Below are 10,521 nucleotides of genomic sequence, written 5' to 3' on the forward strand. Positions count from 1 at the left end.
TAATTGCGTAACTTTGATCGTAAAATGTAACATGCCTTCATAAAACCGAGCAGGATATTCGTGACCCTGACTGTTTAACGATATATTTATTAGTGTTTTATATATTTATTAGTGTCCGACCGAAACGAGTTTTTTTCGTGGACACCGATACTGAAGGGTCCGGTTTTGGCTCTGGTTTCGTCGACTGAAACAGAAACTTTTATAGACGTGTTAAAGTCGTTGAATAAAATGTCGGTCGGCCGCTCTTTCTTGACATATGTAAATATGAACAGTGAAACACGTATATTTCGTGTATTAAATATCGGGTATAAAATTCCGATATTAAATTATTTCGCGAACAAGCACGAACGCCACTTCACTGGGCCAGCGGGCAGCGGCTTCGGGTGCGCTCGGGCGAGGCTGGCGAGTTTCGTCATTACCACCTCTGCCGAGCACACACCAAACATGCCAAACGAGATTCGAAAGTACAACATTTTTTTCGGCACTTTTTGGCCGAAACCGAACTTTCAGACCGAACACGATTTTTATATCTAAACCGAAACTTCGGTCGGACACTAATTTTTACAATCAGAAATTAAGAGACGATAAATTAAAAATGTTGAAATGATCTCAGTACTTCATTTTCGGTTTCGTTGGGTTTAGTTTTGTACTATTATTCTGCAAAAAAGCAATTGACGGCAATTTAACTCGTCTCCATAATAAATCGTTACATACTCGTACATTACAAGCATGATCCTGATCACAATATTATTCATTGAGTAAAAAAAAAAAAATTACTCCATTAAAACATTAAGGGGCTGTTTCAGAATCCATTGATTGTGTTTACTGACGTGTTAAATGTGATGCAATCTCTATTTGTATATTAATAGACGGAGACGTCTTTCGCAGTGTAATTTAAGAATGTGGTAAACTAAATGCGACTTTGAACATATATCCATTTTTATTGCATGCGAAAGGACTTAAAGTTTACGATATGTCATGAAGTCGTGAAAATACTGATGACATTTCTGTAACGCACAATTTTTATGGTGCTCCCACATTGGCGTTTATAAGTGTTATATAACGTTATAAAACATTTATTTTATAACATTGTATAACAAATTGTAACAAATATTATACATTGTTACCTTGTCATATCCTCCTGAGTCCTGACATTTTTTAACAAACTTACAGCCTTATTCATAAAAAGTAGAGCCTCCTTGAAGGCTCCTTGAAGGCCCGATGCTAAAAAACATGATTCATAAACGTCTGTTAGCGCTAATCAGTCGATCAAGGCTCTGCTAAAGTTAGAAGACGTAGACCCTCCTTATCTCTCTGCTAAGTCACAAAAATGGCCGCCACAAGTTTGAACAGCTGACTTTGACTAGAGCAAAAAACCATAGGTACCGAAGATATTTATAGTGAAGGCAGGGCTACGCAGATTAAAAAAAAACAGGAAAATTTATTTTCAGGAATTTGTATTTAAAAATCCTCTAAATTAGCAACATAAATTAACAATAATATGAAAAAAAATAAGGATGATTAACATAATTATGGCTTTTTTGCACAACATAAACATGCAGATCGGAAATGGCGGGAAAACAAACAACTCGCTTTTTTATTTTTTTTTCCTGGTAATTGCTGTCACTGCTGTCATTTTTTTTTTTTTAATTATCGATTAAGCCATTTTTTGTCTTTGATTTGTCAAGGTGGCCAACATAACGCGTCCAATCGTCTATCAGCAGCTCAACAACTAGCAGACTGCTAGCAAGCGTTTATGAATCATACTTCTTGACAACCGTCTAACAAGCTTAATCAGTCTGCTAAGTAACAGACGATCAAACCTCAATTAAGGATTTTTATGAATAAGGCTGTTAGTGTTTAAGACCTAGACTTGGTTGACCTGCTTTGTTGTTTTGGATATTATTTCATAATTCTTAGAATTATTTATTCAATGAACAATTTATATTTTATAAAGTACATTCGGCCGTTATTCTTAGTGTTTATTAGTCCTTTAAAAAGTACGCGAGGACTTAGGAGGATATAAATTACTATTAAAATGTTGTACAACAAATTGCGAATGCAATTTTTATATGGTGTTATATAATATTTTTATAGCAATAGCTTATAAAACATCTAACAAGTTTTATAACGTTAAATAACATTTATAACAGCTAATGTGGGAGCACCATTACAGTTTAAGATGGCTTTAATAACCTTTGCAATAAGATTGTGCACAGCTGGCTGGGTTTCGTATTTGTTTTATAATTAAATGAAATATTCAGTGAAGTACAGTCAACTACAAAGATGACAGAGAAAGACTGTCAAAGTTGCGAAAATGTGTATACACGACTTTATTTGCTTAATACTAAATTCGTGTACATACATATTTTTGTAACTTTACCGGTATTGATATCTTTGTAGTTGACGTTACAAGACTGATTAATTAACCTCCTGTGCTGTTTTGCGCAATGAAATTTGTTATGTCCTAATACTAAATACATATTCTGCAAACGTAAATTTGTCCACTAAAAACAATTTCGCCGTACACCATCTCTGGCCAATGAGCGAATTACAGCTCAAAGCTACCCCGGCGCCTGACGCTGCGCATAGAGTAAAATCCCACTCCATTAAGACATTAAGGGGTGTTTCACACGCCTCCATTGACAGTGTTAACTGCGGTTAAATGTGATGCCGTCTCTATTTGTTTGTTCGAATAGACGTAGACGGCACCACATTTAACCGTCAGTTAACAATAATCAATGGATGGTGAAACAGCCCCGTAATGCCTTTTCACACGTTCCATTTGCCGGGTAGTCGGAGCTGGGTACCTGGTGGTGAAATGTATGGGCATGCTGGATAAATAATAGCGGCACGTTAAGGTAAAAAACACCACCATCAGATACAGTTACCCGGCAACTGGTGCGTGTGAAAAGGTATTAATTATGCGTTGCTATTTTTACGATTTTTACGCAATAGTTTCTCTACATTGTGTCTTAAGGGCGGTAATTGCGAATGAGTCTGTTAGAAGCTCGTAGTTTAAAACCGAGGGCTTTCTAAGTCGAACCTTGTAATTCCTATACTGACGTGAAACATATCTACAATGTTTTTCATCACATTTGTAAGGAAACGAGGGGAAGAAAACAAAGAAATACATTGCCTTTCCCGATCCTAAATCAGCGACGACGCAGCGGCATACGTTATAAACGTCCATGACGGATTTAAATTTGATTAAATAAAATAGAATTTAAATAAAATCTTTAAATATTTTACTAAATATTATAAATACAGTCAAAACAGTTTATAAAGACATTGAAGGGACAGCAATATTTCGTCGTTACTTTATACACGGTTGGTCGTTATAAGCAGTGTTACTTTGGTATATAAGATTGTGTTGAATTTTTTTCTGGTCGTTATATCCGATATGTCGTTTTAACTGGTGTCGCTATAAACGGTTTTGACTGTATAATTTAGAAGAAACATTTTTGTAAACGAAGAAACAAAGGTTTTAATTCTAGTTGGGGTAAGTTACCTCTTTGCTTGAACTTGAACCTGTACCAAGACAGGAACATATGTGGTGCCATTAAAAATACCATTATACTCGTACCCCTATTCAACTTAACTATGTTAGTGTCCAGAAGTGACAGATACCGATTTTAGTTTACTGATTGTCGTTTAGAATAGCCTTGTGATGCAAGAGTTAGAGCGTTGCGCCCGAGTTAACCTGCTCGTTACGACGCTGTTTACGAGCAAGTGTGATGAAAAATTTGATCTATTGGAAACTAATCCTTCGCGACGCAAATACCATCCAGCCGACATGCATGTTTAGAGGCGCTTCTACAAACGTCGTTCTCTTTCAGTTTCTACCGCTACGTGTTGGAGCCGGAGCTGCAGTTCACGGCGAGCGGCGCGGCGGCGGGCGGCGCGCTGGCGCGGTTCGCGCGACTGCCGCACGCGCCACTGCTGTCGCTGGAGCTGCGCACGCCGGCCAACTGGCTCGTCGAGTGCGTCAAGTCCGTCTACGACCTCGACAACATACGGCTCGCCGATGTAGACACCGTCGTTCATAGGTAAGTACTCGCAACTACTGTTCTGTAGTGCGCTCCACATCTTTGTTACATCCAGTTTGTTAATATCTTCGTGTGTTGTTAAAGTATCGGTCATTCGCACAAGTCGTGACGCTAAAACAAGCTGTTATTTTTTTTTAGAAAACAAACAAATAAATAACAATAGATAGACTCGGGCTCAGCATATTATGACGACCGGATGGCCAAGTGGTTAGAGGACCTGACTATGAAGCTTGAGGTCCCGAGTTCGATCATCATCTCAAATGTGAACAAAAATTTTATGAGTTGCTGAACTGATTTTAACCTTTTGAATGATTTCATATTTAAATAAAGTGATCAGTCTTACTGTTGCGTTATCGAAAATGACGAATCTCACAGTGTTATGCAAAATATGAAAAAAAAAATATTTGAGTTAGATTTTATTCATGATCGAAGTACACCTTAGCTCTGACACCTTCAGGCGTTGCTGCAGGGCTACCACGAAATTCGAAAATCGAAGTTCGTGTCGTTCGGTCCCTCTGACACTTATACTAAATATTTAACATGAGAGCGAGAGGGACGGTACGATACGAGCTGCGATTTTCGAACTTCGGAGTATGCCCTCTGGCGTGGCACGACCGTACAGGACACCTTTAGGTGTTCTTTGCGTTCAAAGTAGTCATATTGGTTGTCAATATTTTTTACAATATTAAAAATGAAAGACAAAGTTCCAAGTTAAGGAGAAAGAAAGATCTGTGTTATCATAATGGTCCATGGGTAATCCATCAGCGAGTTCGAGCTGGAGTATCTGCTACTGGAAGGGCACGCGTGGGACGCGACGCTGGGCACGCCGCCGCGCGGTCTGCAGCTGGTACTGGGCCCGCGCGGCACCGCCGCCGTCGACACCATCGTCATGGCCAACCTCGGCTACTTCCAGCTCAAAGCCAACCCCGGCGCCTGGACGCTGCGCCTGCGCCCCGGACGCTCCCACGAAATATACGACATTGTCGGGTAATTATACACGCCTTGCATTTACAATATTATGAAGCGTTTTAGGTAGATTGCCTCTAAAGTGACTGAGACGAGACCAAAAACCGCCCAAACGAACTGAAGGATCCGTTCATCACTGAATGAGCGACCGAATGGCAGTTCTGTGAATTTGACAGCAAAATTAAGTTTGTTGTAGGTAGTAGTTTATTCATTCCTTCAGTTGGTCACTAGGTCCTTGAATGCTCGTCTGACTATCTCGCCCTAACATACGCGCATGGTTACGCGTTCTTTTGACATATGGAGGTATATTCTAAATTTATGATCGAGTCGACTCCCTATTAACATAAATCACAATTCAGAAAAAATCTTTAAAATAAAGTAAGCAAGCGCAAACTATTTTATTATGCATTTTACTCAACAACAACTAGATGATGTTTAAGTAAGCAAAACTCAGAAAGTACTTCACTAAGTTAACAAAGATTCCTAACGATCAAAGCACGAATCTTATTCGAATACAGAACAACGTAAAGACGCATATAGTCTTTGATCCTGCTCTATTTGCACAATAGCGCTGGATTTTGAAAGAATGTGACCCCCCCCCCCTTTAAATCTTGCGCTGCGATCGCGGCTGCAATTAGCTTTATCACTATATGGTGCAGGCATGAAAACACCGACACGCCGGCGGGCAGCGAAGACATCCAGGTGTTGATGAGCTCGTTCCGTAGCCACGTGGTCAAGCTGCGCGTCAGCAAGAAGCCCGACAAACAGAACCACGACTTGCTCGTCGACGGAGAGGACAACAACACCGGTGGCTTGTGGAGCTCTATCACCAGGTAACATTCGTACTAATTTGAATCAGATTGTAAAGTGTAAGAAATTCGCCGGTGCGCGGTTTTTGCTTAGTTCATTATCAATTTACCAAGCTTAACCGCATTTTAAAATAGGATAGTTAACGGTTGTTGCCCAGGCTGTAAACTCAAAGTCATCTAGATAGAATGTAGTAGATAATATGATCATCAAATACCTGGAAACAACCAAAATGGTCACTAAAATTGACTGTGAACGGTGTATAGTGGATCTACACTGTAAACTTGACAAGTTCGTATGTGGCACTCGGTGGAACCCTGTCGCAGGGAGCCCTTACTGTTCTTATCAAGTTTTTTTTTTAAGTGCGGCAAATACTCACTGCGACGGGTTTCAAACACGTGTCATGCACAAGCTTGTCAAGGTATAATAAAATATTTTGGGTAGTTCGTTCGGAGGCGGCGAGGAGCCGGAAGGCCAGGACGAGCCGATCAACGTGTTCTCGGTCGCGTCGGGGCACCTCTACGAGCGCTTCCTCCGCATCATGATGCTGTCCGTGCTCAAAAACACCAAGTCGCCCGTCAAGTTTTGGTTCTTGAAGAACTATCTCAGCCCGTCTCTCAAGGTGAGCCATGGAACGATACGTAAATACATAATAGAACAAATAACAACGAGGGATAACATAAAGGCTGACCAGAATTATAAAAAACCGCGCCATATTGCGGAAAACCAATAGAACATCCGACGTGACTGGTCAAACGCAGCTCTATTTTACATAAAGACGCCAGTGTAGTGAAAGTTCCGTTTGTTGCAGGACATCCTCCCGTATATGGCGCAAGAGTACGGGTTCCAGTACGAGCTGGTGCAGTACCAGTGGCCGCGCTGGCTGCAACGGCAGCGCGACCGCCAGCGGACCATTTGGGGCTACAAGATCCTGTTCCTCGACGTCTTGTTCCCGTTGCATGTCAAGAAGATCATCTTTGTTGACGCCGATCAGGCAAGCTTATTGTTATACTGTACTAATTTTTACCAGTGGCGACATCTGGCAGGTGAGGTTCCGCGATTTTACTAAATTCTCGTGACTTTATAATAATTTCATGATTCCTTAAAAATTACATTGAGTTATTCATTTACTTGACATGAAGAAAGAGCAGTAAAATATTATTTTGTCCAGTGGTATGAGATTGCAACAGAAGCCGATGATGAATGCGTTTACGAGCTACCGTTTGTTAGATAATATGGCCTCTGATCCCAATAAAAACCGGCCAAGAGCGAGTCGAACATGCCCAAGATAGGGTTCCTGCCAAATTACAGCTTTCTAATACTAACGGTCTTTGACATTAGCCGCGGACAGACATCGCGAAACTATAAAAACTAGCCTTTGTGCTAAGTCAGGTACGTACCAAATTTCATCCAAGTTTGACCAATTATTTTGTTCTGAAAGAGTAACAACACACTCACAAACTTTTGGAACTTGTAGTATTAGTAAGATTATATGTTTTATTTATTCGTTTCCACAGATCGTTCGAGCAGATTTGAAAGAGCTAGTAGACTTGGATTTGGGCGGCGCGCCCTACGGTTACACGCCGTTCTGCGACAGCAGGAAGGAGATGGAAGGATTTAGGTATGTGGCAACTATTAAGCAAAATATAATACATTGTTATTCCTTTAAAGAATGGCAATCTGAGACCGATCTCTCTTGCTTTTCTTCTTGAGATACTTTTGTGTGTTATGAAAAAATGAAGAATTGAAAATGAAAAATATTTATTTCACCATAAATTAGTGCACATAATAATAATAGGTAGGGACTTCATGTTAATATGAAATACTTGTATTAGGACGCCCCGCTGCTATTAACGAGAACGTCTTCAAGAAAGCAGGAAATTCTCAATTCAACTGTTATTCTTTGTATGTTGTTCGACGCATTAATTTAATTACATATTTTTATTAAAGTACAACACAACAACATACACAACTAAATATTCTGTGAATATTTCAAGTGTCCACCTGTTGCCGTTATTAATATCGAGCAAAAAACGGCAAAAAAGTCACGTTTGTTGTATGGGAGCCCCACTTAAATATTTATTTTATACAGTTTCTGGTATTTCGTCACTACTTTGAAAAAATCTCGTATCTCAAATCAATACTTCAACAAAATTGACCTTTGAAATAATGTTCGTAAAGTTCATTTAGAAGAGTAACAATTTTGAGATACGAGCTTTTTTCAAAATAGTGACGATTTGTTGGTATAGAGCGGTAACAGAAATACATCATCTGTGAAAATTTCATTTGTCTAGCTATCACGGTTCATGATATACAGTCTGGTGACAGACAGACAGACAGACGGACAGTGGAATTGAAAAAAGAATTGAAAAAAGCCATTGTGTGCGTTAGACTATAGCTTCTATTGAGGAATACGTTTCAACGTTCCTTAATACCGGCGAATGGGGTCAGGTTCTGGAAGCAAGGCTACTGGCGCAACCACCTGCAAGGGCGCAGCTACCACATCAGCGCGCTGTACGTGGTCGACCTGAAGCGGTTCCGGCGCATCGCGGCCGGCGACCGGCTGCGCGGCCAGTACCAGGCGCTCAGTCAGGACCCCAACAGCCTCTCCAATCTCGGTCTGTATCATACTAACTAACACTATCCATAAATAATTGTATAACCTATTTTTATGTCTATAGAAGTATTGATGCTATAGACTGATTGTATGTAAGAAACGTTTTGACTAGCCAGGGGAACTGTCAAAGTTAGAGTGATGAGTGAAAAGTAAGAGATAACTTGACAAAAGCTTAACGAGTGTTTCTAATTAAGGTAGTACGTCATTAAACGTTAACTTATAATACAGTACGACGGTAAAAATACAAAATTTCGTTAGTAAAAAAAAAAACTATAATTACTTAAATCACTTGGTGTGTGTGAAGTTTCCTATCCGCATTGGCTCCACGGGGAACTACGGCCCAAGCTTTCTCATTGTGATCGTAGGGTGGTGCCCAGCAGTGGGACATATATAGCCTGGGATGAATGAATGAATGAAAATCACTTAAAAAGTAAAATGTCCGATCAAGATGCGACCAATCAATTGAGTTTAGACTAGCAAACAGGGTGATAGTCAAAATATCAAAAGAGTAACACCTTTTTAATCTGTTCTAACTTATTTTGGTGAGTGGTGGTGACTGAGCTTGTTTTGTTCGCCCGACAGATCAAGATCTACCGAACAACATGATACACCAGGTGGCGATTAAGTCGCTGCCGCAAGAGTGGCTGTGGTGCGAGACCTGGTGCGACGAGAGCTCCAAGCCGCACGCTAAAACTATCGACTTGGTAATTGTGGTTTCAGGCTTTTATCAATCATGTTCGTACGAAATTTAAAGAATCTGTTTCTGTCAGGTATACATTCCGCAGTATAGGTATTACAAAACATGAAACTAAATTGTGTATTGATTTTACAATGGATATTTGTATAAGTGGGGTCTTTTTTGAAGGGTTAGTAATATTTTGTACTAATTCATACCACTGAGTAACGATCTGTCAGATGCGTCTTCTACTGTGCGGAATACGCGCTCGTCGAGTACTTTAGAAAAAAAATTGTACTCCATTTCTGAAAACTTCTTGCCCATATAACATAGACACGTGAGATTTTTTTGTGTAAATGATGGGTTTTTTCATGTTTCACAAGATGATTGACGCAAACACGACTACGACGATATACGACTTGTAACACTGCATGAATGCGTGTCCAATTTCATTTGCATATAACAAACATGAATGATTCGAGACAAATGTTTTCACATTCTCAAAATTACCTACACTTTTATATAATTACAAAGATAAATTAATCTTGCTGGTCGGTTTTTTTCTCATACAAGGGTAAGATCACCACGCTTAAAATTTTGTGTTTACTGTAAATCAACTCTGTCCTCGCTTCCGTATTTAAGCTTTTATTTTTCTAAAATTTTACAGTGTGTTTGGGTACAAAACTTATTAAGCTAGCTTTCTGTTATTGTTCAAATTGTGAATGTTTCAATGTTGGTAACTGAATACGTATAAATATTGGCTGTCCGCGATTTTGTTTGGCAATAAGTGATTGTCAACTGATGGTTATATTTTGGATTATAAATACTTTTAATAACATCCATCCATCAAGTACGTTTATAAATAAAAAAGAAGTATAACGTTACATATCATATTAACATATCTTAAATCTGTTAGTACTGTTTCGAACTAGATTTTATTATGGTTTTAAATACTGAGCTGTGTTTAAGTTGATCTGGCGTGTCATAAACACGCCCTAACTTTTCTAGAGACAAAGTCTTAATAAATATGTTTCGGCAAAGAACATTATACAAAGGGATATACCGTTTTGACGACGCGTATCTGTTTGTGTTGCAGTGCAACAACCCGCAGACGAAGGAGGCGAAGCTGTCGGCGGCGATGCGCATCGTGCCCGAGTGGGGCCAGTACGACGCCGAGATCAAGGCGCTGCAGGCGCGCGTGCGCCGCGGCCTCTACCAGGCCGCCGACCACGAACAGGTGCACGGAGCTCCTCGCTTAACCCCTCGTATGCTTAAGACACGGTAGAGTGTCTAAGCCTATATTTATGGATTTTCATTTAAACACTGGCCGATATTGCTTATTAAAACAGATGAGACGAGATGCAGTACTTTTTTTTTTTTTTTAGTTCCCGCATACGAGGGGTTAA

The 10,521-nt window shown here is 39.8% G+C and overlaps 1 protein-coding gene across 1 annotated transcript in view; it reads left to right on the forward strand.

Moving 5' to 3' along the window:
• The window catches only part of Uggt (UDP-glucose-glycoprotein glucosyltransferase), a 31,809-nt gene extending 21,370 nt beyond the window's left edge, over positions 1–10,439 (forward strand). The window contains exons 18-26 of the mRNA XM_074088918.1: positions 3,840–4,049; positions 4,815–5,036; positions 5,675–5,848; positions 6,267–6,444; positions 6,634–6,816; positions 7,340–7,443; positions 8,274–8,440; positions 9,022–9,143; positions 10,212–10,439. Of these exons, the coding sequence (XP_073945019.1) occupies positions 3,840–4,049; positions 4,815–5,036; positions 5,675–5,848; positions 6,267–6,444; positions 6,634–6,816; positions 7,340–7,443; positions 8,274–8,440; positions 9,022–9,143; positions 10,212–10,400 (1,549 nt within the window). The 3' untranslated portion in view covers positions 10,401–10,439. The remainder of the gene's footprint in view (positions 1–3,839; positions 4,050–4,814; positions 5,037–5,674; positions 5,849–6,266; positions 6,445–6,633; positions 6,817–7,339; positions 7,444–8,273; positions 8,441–9,021; positions 9,144–10,211) is intronic.
• Positions 10,440–10,521: the final 82 nt, after the last annotated feature.

The sequence above is a fragment of the Choristoneura fumiferana genome, chromosome Z, assembly GCF_025370935.1.
Source record: "Choristoneura fumiferana chromosome Z, NRCan_CFum_1, whole genome shotgun sequence".
In the NCBI taxonomy this organism is placed as follows: Eukaryota; Metazoa; Arthropoda; class Insecta; order Lepidoptera; family Tortricidae; genus Choristoneura; species Choristoneura fumiferana.